Source organism: Asparagus officinalis, chromosome 3, assembly GCF_001876935.1.
Source record: "Asparagus officinalis chromosome 3, Aspof.V1, whole genome shotgun sequence".
In the NCBI taxonomy this organism is placed as follows: domain Eukaryota; kingdom Viridiplantae; phylum Streptophyta; class Magnoliopsida; order Asparagales; family Asparagaceae; genus Asparagus; species Asparagus officinalis.
Window position 1 is genome coordinate 4,997,531 of NC_033796.1, and position 20,395 is coordinate 5,017,925.

The following is a 20,395-nucleotide window of genomic DNA, read 5'->3' on the forward strand; positions in this document are numbered from 1 at the left end:
TCTTAAAATGGATAAGCTGTTGGAGTTGTTGTAAAAATAATTTGAAGAATATGACTTTTGCTTCCCTATTTTGGAGAAAATTTTAGAGAAGCTGTCGGAGATGCTCTTAAGGAATGCGGGCTTGGCCTTCTATTTTCCTTGCGGGTCGGGCCAAATCAACTCGGATTTGGGTTAAACTCCGATAACCCAAACCCGATTGAGGCCCAAGCTCGCCATATTACTCCTCTCGGTGAGGGCTACCAAAGATCACTCGCTCATTTTGTCGAACGCAGGAAAAAGGGGGAAGAAGTAGAAGAAATCCTCTCGGCCATGGCGTTGGCTTCTCGCGTCCTCACCCGATCCAAGCAGGTAATCGATAAACCCAGTCCTCGATTTCCACCACAAGATCCCAAGGGATCGATAGATCTCAACCAAATGTTGCGATCCAATCCTGTCAACACCTAGGGTTTTTAATCAGAATTGATTCATGAAATGATACTTTTGATGTTAATTTAAGGGGTTTTGTGTTTGTTTTGGTGCCCAATAGCGAGTGCGGATTGGATCGTTAGGGTTTTCATTACCATTCCGTCTATTTTTTGGAAACCCTAGCTTGTTATGAATATTAAATTGTGACCACATACTTTCGATTTGTAATGATTGTTTTTGAAAATGTGCTCATTTCATTTATGGCTAAAAAACGTGTTTTTCATTTTTGCAGTTATATGGCAGTCAAATCCTTTTACAACACGAGCATAGGGCACCAGTTCGTTACTATGCAAAAGAAGCTTCTCCAGCTGGGCTCCCACCCCTTAAGGGAGATGGTAAGTAGATAAAAAAGCATTATTGAGTTGAAAATTTCATGACTTATAATTCAAATCTCGAGACTTGTAGTTTGTATTGCTAAATGACTATGGTCTTACATTTGTTTATACCTTGTAAGTTAGCATATTTCTGCCATTAGAAGCATATTAAGTTTATTTGATTGCATGCATACAAGTAACGGCAGCGTGTTTAGTCGAGGTGTAGTTGTTGTGTTCCGTTTGGAAATATTGTTTATCAAGATGCTAAATTAATCTGCGCTTATCAATGCTGGTGAACTTATCTGCACATAGTCTACATAGTGATACCTTCACTGGTGAGATACTAGTTATCTGCAATCCCCTTTTGTGTGATGGCATTCTTTGTTGTGTGGGTTGCAAACTGGTGTCTTTTATTGATTAATGTATGAACCTCTGTCTGGTGATGTTGATCAGCAATGTATTTTCACATATACTTCAAGCTTATTGATGTGTGTATACAATTGTATTTTGCATTTCCATTAAAGAAACAATGCTTATGTATGATGAAGTTCTGATCCAAACTTCCATTTTTTTATTTTGTAGAACTGCATTACATCATAGACAATTTTTTTGTTTTGTTTTGGAGTTGAATAAAAATAGGAAAGAACAATTTCCTTCCTAAAAGTGAAATCCTTGTAATTGAGGCCTGTAGGGGGAGAGAGAAGCGTATGAACTACTAAACTAGTAATGGAATTGTAAAACTCGCGTTAAGCTTTCTTTTATGTAATTTAATCGGTTGTAATTGGCATGAGCAAAATTTCTACTATTGTAATGTAAAATCTGTGGTTCTAAATTATCCCAACCATCCAAACAGAGAATTCATTATCAACAATTCATTTAAAATTTTCACTTACTTCAAAACTGTAATTAGATTATTGACCATACACTTAATTCTACCAGCCATGCTAGACTGTTATTATGCCCCTATTAATGACCCATGGGTCTATCCTCAAAAGTTTCATTTATTGCCTTTTCCTGTGTGCCTATTCATTTGCAACCATCGACAACTGGAAAAGAAGACTGTCTACAGTACTTATACACAGTTAATAATCTAAATATCCTCATTGCTCAACTCTCTTGTATAAAAGGGTAGAGTATCACTGCTAATTGCACATGCCAAAACACTCATGAATATTCAAGGTATAGCAAGTTGTTGCATATTATTTGTAGCTTAATTATCAGTTGGATGTACACTATTTACTCCCAATTAATTATATTTGTTATAACTAAAAGCAACACTAAAGCTGGAGAGTCGAAATTTGAACTAGAGGTTGTGACTAGAAACCGTGGGAATTGTTATCATATTACTCCTTGCTTAATTTGAGATTAGATGAAATCTATTTTAATATTATGTCATGAACTTAGCTGTTATATATTCAACAGTTTCCTAAATAAAATAGAAGGTTTTCCTACACTATTCCTTGATATGTGAATGCAATATACCAATCTGGTTTGTCACTTTGCAATGAGAAATTGAGTCCTGTTACATTAGTTTTTCTTCTTCTCTGTTGTCTTTTTTTTCTCTTATTATGTATTGCAGTCGACCTAGGTTGAATTCAATTCATCTTGTATCTTTACATGCCACGTTATTGATAATGGAATACATTTTTCTTGAAGAGATGTTGAAGAACATCTTTTATGAGGTGAAGAACAAGTTTGAGACGGCCGTTGGGATACTTCGGAAAGAAAAGATCACAATTGATCCCAATGATCCTGCTGCAGTGAGTCAGTATGGGAATGTTATGAAGACCATAAGGGAAAAGTAAGTCATTTCTAGGTTCTAATGAATTCATCAGCCAAAATGGTTAATCCTTCCATTTGTATGAGTTTGTCATTCTTATTCAATATTCCTCTCATCAAATCGAAAAGTTTGGGTGCTTCCCTGCTTGTAGTTCCATTTTCTGGTTACACTGTCAACTAACATTTTGTTGCGGATGCACATCATGCAATTGATCATGATTTTAATATTGCTGTAAATCCTAAAATAATTGAGTTAAATTTTCCCACTTTGTGCAACATTTGGTCCCAAAATCAGCATGTTTTCAATACAGAGCTATTTAGACCTATACAGGATGCTTTCACAATCCCCAAATTTTGGTGTTTAGATTTAAAATTTTGTATGTTATGCTTGCATTTGCTATTTGTTTGCGTTGTTCCTTGGATCTATTCCTCTTTTTTGACTTTCATGAGCAAATTTCAAGCTATTGATTTTCATTTTAGGTACTTGGGATGTAATTCTCGCATCTTGTTGTTCACCTTTAACATCCTCTCCTTGCAAGATTTTCTTTTAATTTGTACAATTGATAAGCATTTCCCCTGAAAAACCATTAATTGTGCAATTTAGGTTCGTGTCAATGTGGAAATATGCATTAGTGCATGTAAAGGGCAAGAATCTGAACTGTTATGCATGATAGTAATAATAATCTCAAATGCTTTAAAATGAATATTTAAGGGAAGCACAAATAATTGTGTAAAAAGCAAAAATTACCGTGACAAGAGCAGCAGCAATTAAATGTTGACTTCTCTTCTAATTGTTAACATGGCCTATAACAGGTGTGTATATGTTAAATCTAGAATGTGATTTAACATGTTTCATTTCCACCATGCATTCTCTTTCTCAAATATTATTCCATCATGATTTTTCCTTCGCAATCTTAATCAGCCTGTATACCATGGGAAATAGATTTTAACTGTGGGTATATGTTTATCCTCATGCTCGTTGACAAATAACAGTAAAAGTACACACTAATGTATCTCAAATGGGTTGGTTGGGGGTTTCCCCCCTAATAATTGATGGTTCTGGCAGAGGGGGCCATTTCTGGGCCCTAAGAGGCTTGGTTAACCTTATTAAAAAAATCCCGCTGAGTGAAGAAGACAAAGGTTTATATGTATACTCATGAATCAAGAACTGCAATTCTCAGATACTACTTTCAAAAACAAGGACCTGGTTTAGTTGGTGGTTATAATAGCAAAACGATGTCTCATATTTATGTGCTTACCTCCTGGAATGATGTTTGATCCCATAAAGCCAGTCAGTCAGCAAACCTTATGCAGCTAGGTGAAAGAAACAACTACAATTCAAAAATTTCTTCTTTTGCTGGTACATTCTTGATATTTCTTTTGACGACACATGATTCCAGTCGTTGAATTGAGTTACATGTCCTTAATGTAGTGCTGGTCAATGCTTGGTGTTAAGAGTTTTTTTAATCTTTTATATTGGTTTATTTAAATTTACAGAAGATGATTCTGATGTCCTCTGTCCTCTGCTAATTGTTTTGCTATGACATCTCGTTGGCACCTTAACGGTTTTGAGGTGTTAGTTTGTACCTCATTTAAACTTCAATGTTTTTTATTCTATATCAGGGCACTGTTGATTTATCAATCTAGTATGACTTATATGACTCCACCATATTCTTGTTTAACGTGATATAAGTATGTGATTTTAAAGTTGTTTGTTCCTTGTGCAGGGCTGGTCTGTACTCAGAATCTCAAAAGTTTAAATACACCATCGAACAACGGACACAAGGAATTCCTGATGCCAGAACTTACTTGTTGACACTGAAGGATGTACGAGCCAAGTATGTACTACTGTAATATACTTTTAAATGTTTGTCAGGCTTTGCATTGTTGCCTATACTTGTCCCGTTTAGATATATGAGACATCTGTTCCTCATAAATATGATGCAATGCGGTGGTTCCTATTCCAAAGAAAGTTTGTATAATTGTTCTATTCTAGTTAAACTAATTATGTAATGATTAGTGAATATCTTATGTTAGCTTGCGATTTTCTTTCAAAACTTCTAGGTAAAAGGGAATCTTAGTTTGTTAGTGGTTTATATATGTTTGTAAAAAACTAATGATCAGCCCAGTATCACAATGACTGTTTTATTCAGCCATTTCACTTTATTAGGTGTCCAGTGAAGTTTCAGTTATTAGTTTCTAGGTTAGAACTTCTATATTGAATGCAAAACTTGTTAGCATTATTTTTCTGGAGAAGTTTTAGCTGTCACATAAATTGAGGTCAAAATATTTAGAAATTAGACTCATGGTGGAGTATACTTCATAGTTCAGATTTCGGCAGAATAGTAGAATATCAATGTGAGAGAGAGGATTGGCAGGTAGAAATTTGTGGCCGGTCTTAGCCAGTTTCTAGTGTCAGTTCAGATGTTTTTGTTCTGTTTTCACGCTCTATGCCCCTTCCCCCCCACAAAAAAAAAACCAACACTCACCCAAAAAAAAGGTTAGTTTCGCTCAAACCAAACTTCATTTACTTTTCCTCTATGACTCTGTTTTAAAACATATTGCAGTCGCTGTGGTTCTATGGTGATTCCGATTCTTCTTTTTAACCAATGTTATTATTTGATGATCCAAGCATGCCCATATTTGTATAAAAATACCAGCTAAATATGTTCCACTCTTTGAGACAAGTTTAGTTTAGTGCAAGGATGATTCACATTTTATAGAGATATTAGCTAAATGGAAGACTCTGATTCTTCTAAATTTGAGCCAATGTTATTATTTGATGATCCAAGAATGCCCATGTTTGTATAAGAATACCCGCTAAATATGTTCTACTCTTTGAGACAAGTTCAGTGTAAGGCTGATTCACATTGCGTAGCAATATAGAGACATTAGCTAAATGAAAGACTGCCTCTAAGAATTGAACACCGATTATTGTGGATTTCTTGAAGAAATAGTTTTTATTTTTGTTAAGTCACTTCTCATGTTTTTCTGGTTATTTAACACTCCAATATTCTTCTCTTTTTTTAGGAGCGGCCTCGTTGATAACATTGGTGCTGAAGCTATGATGATGGAAGCATTGGATAAGATCGAGAATGAGATTAAGAAGCCACTTCTGAGGTCTGATAAGAAGAACATGGCCCTCCTTCATGCTGAATTTGATAAAATCAACAAAAAGTAAGTACACTCTTTGAGGGCCCTAGAAAGATCTCTTTATTGTTGCTCATTTGTTCATTTCGTTTCGCTCTAACCATTATATAGTTAAGTATCTGTTTTCTCCTATTCCATAATAATTGAAGTTCATGGAAAGCATAAACTAGAGAAATCATACTGTTCGCTCAATCACCATTTACAATAGAACTATTCCATTCAAGTTTGAGCACTTCAGTTTGTAGGTTTCTACTACACACAAGACAGTTTAATTTCAGATAAAATTACTAGCAGTTATATAATGCTATACAGTTTCTGTTCATGTGCCACTTCATTCATGTACAATCTTCAGTTTGCAATCTCACTCTGCTTTACCGTGAAATTCTAAATTAGGCTTGGCATTCGGAAGGAAGATCTTCCCAAATACGAAGAGGAATTGGAACTCAAAATTGCTAAAGCAGATCTGGAAGAGATTAAGAAAGCTGCTGTTGAGGCGATGGAGACTCAACTTAAAAGGTTTGTATGAACACTAAAAATTAACATCTTTTACCTGCATACAATCTTGCATTGTTTGACATTTTGGTGTTTCAGTTACTAATAAGCAATTATATTTATTTTTAAATAATTTTTCTTATAACTTAATGGAGGTGTATGTGCTCATCTGCTTTTACTACTATTTTAATTTCCTCCGATTTATATACTCAGGGAGGAATTCAAGGATGAGCAGATGGTTGATGTGAAGTCTCTGGACATTCGGAACTTCCTCTAAGATTTTGCCTAGCTTTTATGGACAAAATATTGGTAGGCGCTGGTATAATCTGCAAATTTTCTCCCCATTTGTTTTAAGCTCCGCTTGCCTTTGGTTTAACTTGTAATAAAAGCATTTGGAGCTGGGGACTTCTTTCTTTGTTGTGGTTAATATATATCATCAAATTCTAGGAATTGAAGGTGATGTCTGATGCGATGCGTACGCTATTGGATGTCTCCAAATTTTATATGGAGAAGAGGTTTTTCTTCTCAAATATTTACTTTTGCATTTCCAGAGATGTGTGTATGAGATGGGGGTACTGAATTTTGATGAAATGGAAATTGAGAGTGCCAGTGGATATCTGTTTCTTTAATTAGAGGACTAACCGTTGTCTGCATGAAGAAAGTATTGTACGTCCATAATTTCTTAGTCCCTCTTTGTTGAAGGGGCGCTGGGTTGGCTGCAGGAAGATATATATAATAGAAAAGATCAGGAAGGATAACTTTTATTGAACAGCTAAAAGAAAGAAGGAAAGGCACATTTCCACAGGAGCAATCTTATGAGATAAAGTAAGGAATATTCCTTCTCGAGAGTAAAGCAAGGAATGCGTATCTTGTAGCTGCAGCAAGAATCAAGGCTCCAGGAATGAAACCGGTTTAAGGTTGGGTAGCGTTTCACCGGGATTTAGAGGAAAGTTGAGTACAATAAGCGCCAGGATAAATGTATGTTATTATCTACAATTTATTCAAATCGCTAGTACACTCCCAGTTTGATACCAGCAGGCACGAATCAACGAATTTCTTATACAAGTGTATGTCTCTAATGTGAGAAGACTGAGTGAAACAATGAGTGTATGTCTCTAATGTGAGAAGACTGAGTGAAACAAGCAGTTGAACGATAATAAAACCGAAAGGAGAGTGAACGTAGGAGGGTGAGAGCTCAAAGAAGAAATGTTGCAGTATCATCGCAATCTTTGCTTCTATTGGCTCAAAATTTTGCCCGATACAGATTTTTGGTCCCCAACCAAAAGGGAAGAAAGCCAAACTGATTATTTGTTGCTTTCAGCGCTCCATCTGAGAACCTTTCAGGTTTGAATTCTTTGGCATCTTCCCCCCCAAATCTTGTTATCACGGTGGATAAATATTGTTGGTAGTATAATATCAACACCGCCTGGAAATGAGATGCTTTCGAGTTTTGTTTCGTTGTAGAGGTGTCGATATATGACCAGCCACTGGGGGATATAACCTTAAAGCTTCATGTAGTACATATACCTGCGATGAGAATTTATGTGATGAAATTCAATAAGGAGTACGATCAACAGCATGCCAATAGTTACCTCATTTAGATTTAGAATTAGGTAGTCAACAATATTCTTTAAGTTGGCAAATGCTTTCATAATCGTGCATCTCTCTCCCACATTTCTCTCGCATTTTTTTCTCCTGCTCGGTTTTGCCAAATTGGATACATTGACAAGAGCACCATTGTCCAAGTGAGCATCACAGTAGTAGTCTCATGGCCAGCAAAGTAAAATAGCCTGCGTTCCTCCATCACTTCATCAATTTTTAGACCTTTCATATTTGTTTGTGCTTTGCTTGTTGGTGCTCAGCATCAAGCCTAATTAAGTCCTTGCAATCACATTTTCCTTGCTCCGTTGCAAGTTCCTTCTTCTGAAACAAATCTCTTAGCATAATTTTGATCTCCTTTGTTAATTCGTGATCTTCTCAGGTTAACCTAAATCGACGGATAAGTTTTAAGGACACGCATGAAAGATTCTTGTTCCTAAGTTCCTCTAGTAGCTAGCTAAGCATTGATATATAGTGATTAATGATGGTGAGGTAATTATAAATATCTGAATGTCTAGGGTTAATTGCACGTAGGCCCCCTGTTATCGCTGTTCTGAACGTACTACTCTTGTAGTTTCATTGTTGTAGATAGGCCCTTGGGTTAAATTTTTTTAACTCTTTTACCCAGGATCAACTTTTGGTAGATATTGTTCGTAGGTAAAATTAGGGAGTCTATCTGAGGGTAAAAGCGTCAAAAACATTTAACCCCTGTGTTGATGTCTGATATCACACAACCGATGAGGGATTTTCGCCGGCGGATGCGGCTTCGATCCTTGCGATGATGACGAAAAGGAAGAGGATGGGAGACGATGCCGACTTCTCCTACGACTTTATGCCCGACCTTTAATAATGGGGATCTGGTCCTGTAACACAGGCAAGAAGAATGCTTGCACCTCCTGCACAGCCAAGAAGAAGAAGAAACCCGTAGGAGGGCGAGGCTCATTTCTCCCGTGGTACCTCCGACGGTCAAATCAGCTTGTGAGCTTGAGTGGGGTTTGAGGGAGAGTCCCTGAGCCATTGAGGTCCTTCGGATACTCTTTAAGAGCTATCAGTTCTTTTTAGCAAATGTAAATTCAGAGCTTTTATCAAGAAGTAGCAGAAATCAAATCCCCCTCTTTTTACCTTCCTTCCCTCCTTTTATAGTCCATCGCCTCCCCGAGGTTGACCCTTGGTTTTGACTATGTATAGAAGACGACTGAGGGGTGAGCAGACAGGTTGTTGAGTCATCCTTCTCTTTCTAGATATCGGCTGACGATTGGAAGAGAAGTCATTCGAGTACAGGAGAAAAATATCTTCTCAGTATCCTGGATTTAATAGATGAGATAGGGCGGAGGATAGGCCGGCTGCTTGGTCGTCCTTCCTTCTCCAGATGACGGCTGACGATTGGAAGGGAAGTCATTCGAATACAGGAAAGTATCATAGCGATCTTTGGGAAGTGACTCGTGAGTAGAATAAGCGGCTTATGCACGAGATCTGTCAGAGTGGAGATCTTGATGGGACTGATCAATACTGTAGTGTTGATCGATATCTGGAGGGAGCTTAGCTGGATCTTATCCCCTTAGTAGAGGCGGGTTGATCTGTGAGTCATCATTATGATTTGCCGACCCGATAGTCGAGTGAGTTTCTGGTCGAGTGGATGATCGAGACGTCTGCTCGAGGAGTCGTCTTGATTACGAGGGACCGACTGATCCCGTACTTCGAGTCAGTAATGATGACTCTCGGTCAAAAGGTGACTCGTCTGCTCGGCTGGCCGATAGACTTGCTCTTGACTGGGCTTTTGGGCCGCTAAGCTGGTTTGGACCATAGCTCTTTTGGGCCTATGAAGATAATCTCTCGATATCTTTATCTTTAGATGGTGAATTACCATAACACCCTGGGAGGTCTATCTGCAGCAGAAACTACAGGCATAATAAGTGCAAAGTAACGATGCTACAGGGGTTTGTATGCAATTGAGCCTAGAATTTAAGACTTACTATTTTGACTTCTTAGTCCACAACGGAATACAATTCGCCTGAATCGGGGATTATGAGGAAGCTTATGTGCCAGCATCACTAGCTCAAGCTGCTGTTCCTGTGGCTCGAAAATTCTTTTATTTTCATTATGGCTGCTTCCAAAGGCAGTTCTGGAGATAACACCTGCAGCCATGTTCTTGAGATCAATCCACACATCCAATACAACTGCTGCTCCGTCAAGAACCAAATCCTTCCACCTCTCAATCATATCGCTACAGCTTGTGCAGAATGATGGCACCATGTCTTGCGATTAGGATACACTTATTAGTAAAAACTAGAAACGAAGATGAGTCGTGAAATAGTTATTCGAGCTTAGACTACATTCTTCAGGTGTGATTGTGGCGTGTGAAACTGAAACCACTCTGCTGGAATCTGCCGAAAAATTTGCTTCATAGGCAAAAACCGCGAAACTTTTCAGGTTTCTCACTTGGAATCCAAATGCACAGCATGTTCAAAGTTGGAAAGTTTCTACAGGATTATGAGGCTCAGTAACTGATACCATGGCGTCCCCCTGTGGTGAATTTCTTAAGAGAGCCTAGTCAAAACTACACCATCCCCTAATCTACAGCATGCTCATAGTTACCACATTCTCGCAACTAAATGCCTTGATTTGTCTCATATCCTATTGCATGCAGTTATTCCACAAGTTGAGATAAAACAAGATACGTAGTTTCCTAAGATCACATTCGACACACAAAAGACGGAAGCACTGTAGTGTAACTTTGCAGAGTAATGTAGGTAAAAATCGCGCGTAAAAAAGTATAGAGAATGGATGGTGACGTTCAGTTATGTAAGGTGGAAGGCAGGATTAAGTATGGTCTTGTGCTGAATCCATTCATCCCTATCCAACAAAGGGAGCCCCTTGCTAGCCTATGAGATGGAGCGAGACGACACCGCATAAACTGACCAAGAGTAAACAGAGCTAGCGTGTCCCTATCCGGCGGTGTATTTTGATGTGCTTCTGTGTATTTTGATGTGTTGCTGACGTAATGCATATCCAAGCCATCGGTTGTGATCTGAGTTTGCTGATTGTTTGGACTATAACGGTCTAGATATATTTCGCTTCCGAAGTTTACTCAAATATGTTAGATCTGAATAATAAAACTTGAGATCTAAACCATACATCCATGATTTAATTCAAAGAGATTAACAAGAATCAAAAGGTGCGGAAGCATATACCTGAATCCATTGAAGAAAACTTGATTAGGGTTTTGAAGATCTTCTAACCTTGGGGTTTCTCTCTTATGGATCTCTTTAGATGGGGATAAGAGAATGAGAGTGGCTAACCCTAGATTAAGGACCATAACCCTATATATATAGGTGTTGTACATTTATAATTTGGGCCCTCATCAAATTACAGTTACAACCTGGTATCTGCATATATCCCCATAACTTATTTTAAATACCCATTAACCCAAATTAATTGATCACTTTAGTGGGTTATTCTGAAAGATAGCAATACACATTGATTAATCATATGTGCCCACAAATAGATTTATTAGATTAAATCCAACAATCTCCCACTTGGGCACCATATGATTCCTTAAACTGTGTATAACATTATGAGCTCAAAAACTGCTATCATTGAAAAAGGTATTTCCGAACAATCTCGTCCATTGACTATATCAATATAGGATCAAAGCGGTCTTCGTCACATTTATCGTAACTAAACCCATCAATGATCACATATACCAATACAATCAAACGACATAGATCAAACATGGATGTGCAGCATAAAAATTACATGTAATATGATCAATACATGTCTATTTTCAACTGGTCCTCCTTTAGTGAGGTCAAAACCAAACATAATGTAACAGAGTGTCTTAACTGAATACTTTATTCTGATCAGATAATACAACCAAATATAAAGCACCATAATTACAAACTCCCACTAAATCATGATATCCTCAAATAATACCACACCCCATATGAGCAGTATGCTCATGAAAGACCCTGGGTGGCAATCCCTTAGTAAGAGGATCAGCTATCATGGAGTTTGTCCCAATGTGCTCTATAGATATCTGTCCACTCTGTACCATTTCTTTCATAATCAGGAACTTAATGTCAATATGTTTTGACTTGGTTGAGCTCTTGTTGTTATTGGAATACATTACTGCAGATTTATTGTCACAATATAACCTTAGTGGTCTTTCAACATTTTCCAAAATATGCAGTCCCGTGACAAAATTTCGCAGCCATATTCCCTGATTGGATGCCTCATAGCAAGCTACAAATTCTGCTGCCATAGTAGAGGAAGCTACGAGTGTCTGTTTAACACTTTTTCATGATATAGCTCCTCCTGCTAACATATAAATGTAGTCTGATGTAGATTTTCTACTAACTTGGCATCCAACAAAATCAGAGTCAGAGTACCCAATGACCTCCAGCTGTTCTGATTTTCTGTATGTGAGCATATAATCTTTTGTTTTCTGAAGATACCTCATAACCTTTTTGACTGCTATCCAATGATCTATACCAGAGTTGCTTAAGTATCTGCCTAACATCCCAATAATGTACGCAATATCCGGACGCGTACATACCTGAGCATACATTAGACTTTCTACAGCCGAAGCATAAGGAATCTTCTGCATTTTCTGAATTTCAAGGTTACCTTTAGGGCACCGATTGAGACTAAATTTGTCTCTTTTAGCCACAGGGGTGTCTCCTGGTCTGCAGTCTTGCATGCCAAACCTTTTAAGTACCTTATCGATATAGCTCTTTTGTGATAATCCAAGAATACCCCGAGAGCGATCTCGATGTATCTGGATCCCTAATATAAAAGAGGCGTCCCCAAGATCTTTCATCTCAAAATTCTTTGATAGAAATCTCTTGGTTTCGTGCAACATGCCTATATCATTAGTGGCAAGCAAGATGTCATCGACATACAGAACCAGAAAAATATACTTACTCCCACTGAACTTGTGATATACACAGTCATCAACAATGTTCATCTCAAAACCGAACGAGATAACTATTTGTTGAAACTTATGATACCATTGACGAGGAGCTTGCTTGAGTCCATAGATGGATTTCCTTAATTTGCAAACCATATTCTTTGGGTCTCCTGACACAAAGTTTTCTGGTTGCACCATATAAATCATCTCATCAATGTCTCCATTGAGAAATGCAGTCTTAACATCCATCTGATGTAACTCAAGATCATAATGAGCAACAAGTGCCATGATTATTCTGAAAGAGTCTTTCGATGAAACCGGAGAGAAAGTCTCTGTATAATCAATGCCTTCCTTTTGAGTATAGCCTTTAGCCACAAGACGTGCCTTATACCTCTCCACATTACCGTTTGCATCCCGCTTGGTTTTAAAAATCCATTTACAACCAATTGGTTTTGCACCTTCTGGTAATGAGACAAGTTCCCAAACCTTATTATCTTGTATAGACTTGTACTCTTCATTCATAGCATCAATCCACTGTTGAGAGTTAGAACTTTTCATGGCCTGAAGAAAGTTGATTGGATCATCTTCCAACATTCCATTACTTTCCTCATGTTCTTGGAGAAATACAATATAATCATCAGGAATAGCATTTCTCCTTTCTCTCGTGGATCTCCTTAATGACACTGGTTCTTGAGGTTGTTGAGTTTGTTCTTCTGGAATAGGGAGTTGTTCAACATTGTCATCTTGAGGTTCTAGAATTATTTCTTGAGCAACAACAGGTATAGGAACCTGAATATTGTCAAAAGTAACTGTATGAATTGGATCTGAAGCCAATTCCTCCTCAAAAGCAATATCTCTGACCTTATTTCTCCCCCCAAACTTAACATCCTCAAAGAATGTTGCTGTTCCCGTCTCAAAAATATTCCTTAGTGTGGGATCATAAAACTTATAGCCCCTAGAGCGTTCAGAGTATCCAATAAAGTAGCTGCTAACTGTTTTAGAGTCCAATTTCTTTTCATTTGGCCTATAAGACCTTGCCTCAGCTGTACATCCCCAAATATGTAAATACTTTAAACTAGGCTTTCGACCAGTCCAAAGCTCATAAGGTATTTTAGCAACTGCTTTACTTGGTACTCTATTCAGAATGTAAGCTGCTGTCTTTAGTGCTTCTCCCCAGAGAGACTCTGGTAAAGAAGAATGAGCAATCATACTCCTTACCATATTCTTAAGAGTCATGTTTCGTCTTTTAGCTACACCATTCATGCTAGGTGAACTCGGCATGGTGTACTGTGGGATAATACCGCATTCCTCTAAGTATCTAGCAAATGATCCTGGACGTTGTTCACCTGAACCATCATATCTACCGTAGTACTCACCACCACGATCAGATCTAACGGTTTTAATTCTTCTGTTGAGTTAATTCTCAACTTCAGCTTTATAGGCTTTGAACATGTCTAAAGACTCAGATTTTCCATGAATAAGATATAGGTACCCATAACATGAGTAATCGTCTATGAATGATATAAAATATTATTGACCATTCCAGGATTTCGTAGGGAATGGCCCATAAATATCCGTATGTATCAATTCTAAGACATCCGAAGATCTGTTGGCACCTAATCTCTTAACTTTGGTTTGTTTTCCCTTGATACATTCAACACATACGTCGAAGTCCGAAAAATCAAGGGAATCCAAAATGCCATTAGACATAAGACGCTCAACTCTACCTTTTAAGATATGACCCAAGCGCTTATGCCATAATGTCGCCAAAATTTCCTTATTTAATTTACGCTTAGTACCACGTGATTCCACATGCAAGGATTCATTATAAGAAGCAATTGTATCGAGTAAATATATGTTGTCATAAGTACTCAAGTAACCAGTTCCCACAATATCTGAATTAAAAGATAAATTGAATTGATTGTTTCCGAATGAACAATGATAACCTGATTTGTCCAATACAGAAACAGAAACCAAATTTTGTCTAAAAGACGATACTACAAAAGTATCTTTTAAGTTCAAATAAGAACCAGTTCCTAATAGCTACCTAAAGTGCCCAATTGCTTCCACATCTACCGATTGTCCGTCGCCCACAAAGATGTGTCTTTCAACATCACTTGGCTTTCGGTAGCTCAGGCAACCCTGCATAGAAACACTTATGTGAGTAGTAGCACCAGAGTCTAACCACCAAGTGTTTCTAGGTACTGAAGCTAAATTAACCTCAGAACAGACCAAAGTAAGGAACGTACCCTTATTAGCACGCCAGGCGTGATATTTGGTACAATCCTTCTTTACGTGTTCAGGCTTGTTACAGAAGAAACAACCCTGATTATCCTTATGTTGTTTCTTCTGAAATGGACCCTTAGCAGCTTCATTATCATTCTTTCTTTTCTTGCCCTTATCCTTAGAGGCATAGGCCAAATGGGCACTTTCTATCTTATCTTGCTTCAACCTGTCTTCTTCTTGCACACAGTATGAAATGAGCTCATTTAGAGTCCATTTCTCCTTTTGACAGTTATAATTGATCTTAAACTGATTGAATTGTGTAGGAAAAGACAACAAAACCAGATGCACCAATAACTCATCACAAAGATCGAGTTTAAGTACCTTAAGCTTTGAAGCAATATGAGACATTTCCGTAATATACTCCCTGATATTTCCTTTGCTCTTATACTTCATTGAAATCAAGCGAGCTAAAAGCGTGCTTGTTTCTACCTTATCATTTCTCGCAAAACGTTTCTCAATTTCGGTAAGAAAATCGTTAGCCTTAGTAATCCCTTCGGATTCTATGCCCCTGAAGGCTTCCGGAATGTCGCGCTTAATGATCATAAGACTCATACGATTTGAACGGTCCCACTTCTCATACTCCTTCTTTGCATTAGGAGTGCTATCCGCATTGAGAGGTTGGGGTTGTTCAGTTCTTAATGCAAGGTCTAGATCCATGCAGCCAAGAATAATTAATATGTTCTCTTTCCAAACCTTGAAGTTTGTCCCATTTAGCATAGGAATTGAGTTGATGTTAACAGAAATTGTTGCAGCGGATGCATTAACTGAAATAAAACAAAAAAGTTCACATCAATAACCATAATTAGTAATCAATAAAATTCAAATAATGACAAATCTCATCCAAGATATCTGTCACAACATTAATATCAAGTCTTTGGACAGTAATATTAATTGCAAGTGATACCTTGTTGCAATGATCAAACATTGACAATAACTCATGTCAAAAATAAAACTATCTTTGGATTGATTCATTATTCACATGTAAACCTTATAATTGTCACACGTTTATCATCGTAGATGTGTATGCAGTCTAAATAAATATTAACCTTCCTTTGGGCCGATTAAATATTTACACGAAAGCATACACACAAACATCTCACATTCCTCATGAACAATCTACACAAGAGAGGTTACTTTGACAACTTCTTGTTTCAATTAAACAATTAGAGTGAGAGACAACCTTAATACCTTAGTGTCATAATATTTGAATTAAATAATTGATTAACTGCCAAATTAAATTTAAATTAAATTAAATTAATTTAAATTTCCATAGCTTAAATAGGACCCATAACTTAAGTATATCAAAGTGGACCCATAACGTAATATGAGAAGCCGAGGCTTAACCATAGTGAACACGAAGTTCACTTGACTTCGAACGCGAGGTTCGTCTGTATTGAGTATGAGACTCACCTAAGCACGAACACGAGGTTCGTTTGAAAATGAACGTGATGTTCAACTTGAGAACGAACGCAATGTTTGTTTTAAAAATGAACGCAAGGTTCGACTTGAGAACGAACGCGAGGTTCGACCTGAGAATGAACGCAATGTTCAACCTGAGCACGAACGCAATGTTCGTCTGAAAACGAACGCGAGGTTCGACCTGAGAATGAACGCAATGTTCAACTTGAGCACGAACGCAATGTTCGTCTGAATCGAGCACGAGGCTCACCCGAGAACGAACGCGAGTTTCGTTTGAGAACGAACGCAATGTTCGTTTGAAGCTTTCAAGCCTAGCCAAAAATTGAGGTAACCACCTCCTTAATTAATTTCTGCACGTTTTCACGCGCACGAACCCCTTGAGGGTTTAATTTGAAACCGCCGCCGCTGAATCAACTCCAGCGAGGAGTTTTGGAGATTGACGACATATCAAAAACCCCAAAAAAAAGATAATTATTTTTCTGTCGATTTTTGAACTCAAATCATTTAGATCCAAACCTCAAAAATTGAATCAAACACAAAAGAAAGGAACTTTAGAGTTCATAATTGCTACAGATCCAAAAATCGAAAGAAAAAACCAAACAAACAGGAAATTTTGCTATTCATCCGAAAATAAAAACCTTTACTGTTCATCCAAAAAATAAAAATTTTACTGTTCACCCAAAAATAAAAAACTTTGATGTTCATCGGAATAATTAAAAACGTTACTGTTCATCCGTGAACAGATCTGAATCAAACACAAATTAAGATCAAAGAACCCTAATTTTAATCTTAATATCTTAGAACAAATCAATGGTGGCTCTGATACCACTTGTTAGATCTGAATAATAAAACTTGAGATCTAAACCATAAAGCCATGATTTAATTCAAAGAGATTAACAAGAATCAAAAGGTGCGGAAGCATATACCTGAATCCATTGAAGAAAACTTGATTAGGGTTTTGAAGATCTTCTAACATTAGGGTTTCTCTCTTATGGATCTCTTTAGTTGAGGATAAGAGAATGAGAGTGGCTAACCCTAAATTAGGGACCATAACCCCATATATATAGGAGTTGTACATTTGTAATTTGGCCCCTCATCAAATTACAGTTACAACCTGGTATCTGCACATATAACCCCATGACTTATTTTAAATACCCATTAACCCAAATTAATTAATCACTTTAGTGGGTTATCCTGAATGATAGCAATACACATTGATTAATCATATGTGTCCACAAATAGATTTATTAGATTAAATAGAACATATACAACATTTTATATACACATACTGGCAAGAATGTTCCACCGAGACCAAAGTTTATGTAGCAACCCGATGATCCACAATCATCTCTGTTATTCATACAAATGTATGTTCCGACTATAAGAGCATCTAGAATAACGACCACAAAAATCCTCACAGTTGGTGTAAGATAAGCGGAGCGCCATGTTGCGGCTGAACTGTAATAAAACTGAAAGGAGAGTGCTTGTATGAGGGTGACAGCTCGAAAGAAAAATGCTGCAGTATCATAGCAAGAGCAATCTTTGCTTCCATCAGCGCAAAGTTTTGCCCGACACAGATTCTTTGTCCCCAGCCAAAGGGGAAGAAAGCAAACTGATTGTTTGTTGCCTTGAGCACTCCATCTGAGAATCTTTCAGGTTTGAATTCTTCGGCATCTTCACCCCAAACATTGATGTCGTGGTGGATGAATATTGTTGGTAATATAAGATCAACGCCCCCCGGGAGTGTGTACTTCCCGAGCTTTGTTTCATTGTAGAGATGTCGATACTGAGCAGCCACTGGTGGATATAATCTTAGAGCTTCATGTAATATCATATTCACCTGTAACAACAAGTAAAATAGATAAATTCAGAAGAAGAGCGCATAGTTAGCAGATATTGTAGTCATGCAGATGAAATTTAGGACAATATGATAGTACAATGTTGCATACTGACCGTTGAGCTCACAATGTAAACTAAGGAGTCTAATCAAAAGTATGTCAATAGTTAAGGCCCTTTTTTTTTGAGATAAATCATGAAATATGGTCTCCTCGTGTTTCTTAGATAGAAATTAATGAAACAATCTCCAGAAAAGAGGGGATACAAGTATTTGTGACAACTCACACAAACCCCGAACCCTCCAACAAAAAAAGAAAAAAGAATCTTGTACAGGTGATAATAGGTAGAAACAAAGTACATCTCACCGTTAACAATGGACAATTTGACATATTCCACCTTGTTTAACATAGACATTCTTTTTAAACATCCCTGAAAAGGCTAATATATCGACCAATATAGATTATTTCTATGAAAAATTAGAATTTGGCACTTACAATCTTAAGTTGGCCAATGCTTTCATAATTGGGCATCTCCCTTGCACAAATCTCTCGCACTTCTTCTCTTGCTCGGTTCTTCCAAATTGGATGCATCGACAAGAGCACCATTGTCCATGTCAGCAGCACAGAAGTAGTCTCATGGCCAGCAAAGTAAAAGAGCTTGCATTCCTCGATCACCTCATCAATCGTTAGACCAATCTTATTTGTACCATTTGTGTTTGTTTGTGCTTGTCTGCTGGATTTTAGCATCAAGCCTAATAAGTCCTTGCACTCGCATTTTCCCAGTTTCATTGCTTGTTCCTTCTTCTGAATCAGTTCTCTTAGCATGATCTTGATCTCTTTGTCAACCTGATCTCTTCTTAGATTATCTTTTGTCGGCATGAACCTAAATCCATCAATAAATTTTAGGATATGTGCACAGGAGTTGCTTCTTGTTCATAAATTTCTCTAGTGGCTAACCAAGCATTGGTATTTAATTCTTAAAAAGGCGAGTAATATATAATTAGCAACCCCATTCAAAAATGGAATGAATTGAAACTGCAATAACGAGGAACAAACTTTGGTGCTCTGGTGAAGGGGAAGGAGCATTAAGATGATATTGTTGCATAATAATAGCACAGATTGTGGTCCATTAAAGGGGGCTCTGCATGCACGGATATCGATATAATATAAAATTATAATCCTCAACCCTCGTAATAGCTCAACGGATCTAAAGGAATGGAATTTTTTTTTTACCCAGGCGTAAATGGATGCCGATGTGCCAGCATCATTAGTTCAATCTGCTCATCCTGTAGCTCAAAAATTCTTCTAGCTTCATTGTAGCTGCTTCCAAATGCAGTTCTGGAGATAGCATCTGAAGAAATTACAGAAACTCAGAAGAATCAGGCAAAACAGGCGGCGGTCGACCGGTCCGGTCGACCGCATTCGTGCACAAAGCTTACTGTGCGTCAGGAAGGTGGTCGGTCGACCGGTGCGGTCGACCGATGGGTTCTCTGGAGTTTTGGGTTTTCTGCTGGGAGCTGGTCAGTCGACCGGGCCGGTCGACCGGAATTGATCGCGGTCGACCGTGCCGGTCGACCGACGCTGTTTTGGGCTGGGCTTTCAGGTTTTCGACCCGATTCGTTTTGTAAGTTCTATATATACCTAAACCTGTTTGTTTAGGGTAGAGGTTGGACGAATTTGAACAGCCTAAGAGAGAGAATCATTGCATCCAATTGTGGGAGAGCTTTGAGAGATCTAGAGCTTTGTTTTAGGGTTTGGTCTGAGAGATTTGTAACCCTATTTGTATTCTCTTGATTTCTAGTAGAAAGAACTCCTCCCCTCCTTGCCCCGTGGACATAGGCAACTTGTCGAACCACGTAAATTCTTTATTCTTGCTGTGATTGTGGTTTGCATATTATTTGTGGTTTAGTTCAAGTTATTGTTCGTGTTGCCCTAGAAAGCTTCCGCCGTGCACAACAATTGGTATCAGAGCTAGATCGACAACATGGGAGATGCAAGCACGTCAGGTTCGTCTCTAACAAAGGCGATACAGAGTCTGAGCATCAATAACACGAAGATTGATGTTCCGAAGTTCGATGGCAAGATCAATTTTGGATTGTGGAGATGTCAGGTGATGGACGCTTTGGATGCACAGAATCTGGAGGAGA

At 37.9% G+C, this 20,395-nt stretch overlaps 2 protein-coding genes and 1 pseudogene across 2 annotated transcripts; 1 reads left to right on the forward strand and 2 right to left on the reverse strand.

Moving 5' to 3' along the window:
- LOC109832735 (probable ATP synthase 24 kDa subunit, mitochondrial) lies at positions 203-6,829 on the forward strand. Its single transcript, XM_020400142.1, has 7 exons — positions 203-348; positions 698-800; positions 2,436-2,580; positions 4,286-4,396; positions 5,589-5,735; positions 6,102-6,224; positions 6,414-6,829. The coding sequence occupies exons 1-7, from the start codon at positions 310-312 to the stop codon at positions 6,475-6,477; spliced, it is 732 nt and encodes a 243-aa protein (XP_020255731.1). The 5' UTR covers positions 203-309; the 3' UTR covers positions 6,478-6,829.
- Positions 6,962-10,052, reverse strand: LOC109834526 (annotated as a pseudogene).
- Positions 17,712-19,591, reverse strand: LOC109832038 (cytochrome P450 CYP72A219-like). Its single transcript, XM_020399495.1, has 3 exons — positions 19,482-19,591; positions 18,744-19,131; positions 17,712-18,253 (listed from the first exon to the last, which is right to left on the reverse strand). Exons 1-3 carry the CDS (start codon positions 19,514-19,516, stop codon positions 17,828-17,830), a joined length of 849 nt encoding a protein of 282 aa, XP_020255084.1. The 5' UTR covers positions 19,517-19,591; the 3' UTR covers positions 17,712-17,827.

What these genes read in the sequence shown, in the direction of transcription:
- LOC109832735 (XM_020400142.1), top strand. Translation starts at nt 310, where the DNA reads ATGGCGTTGGCTTCTCGCGTCCTCACCCGATCCAAGCAG. An exon ending in TCCTCACCCGATCCAAGCAG is followed by an intron (nt 349 to 697) that starts GTAATCGATAAA and finishes TCATTTTTGCAG; the next exon opens with TTATATGGCAGTCAAATCCT. An exon ending in ATGGAGACTCAACTTAAAAG is followed by an intron (nt 6,225 to 6,413) that starts GTTTGTATGAAC and finishes TTATATACTCAG; the next exon opens with GGAGGAATTCAAGGATGAGC.
- LOC109832038 (XM_020399495.1), bottom strand. Translation starts at nt 19,516, where the DNA reads ATGATGCTGGCACATCGGCATCCATTTACGCCTGG. An exon ending in CGGCATCCATTTACGCCTGG is followed by an intron (nt 19,132 to 19,481) that starts GTAAAAAAAAAA and finishes TGATGGATTTAG; the next exon opens with GTTCATGCCGACAAAAGATA. An exon ending in GCATTGGCCAACTTAAGATT is followed by an intron (nt 18,254 to 18,743) that starts GTAAGTGCCAAA and finishes TTGTTGTTACAG; the next exon opens with GTGAATATGATATTACATGA.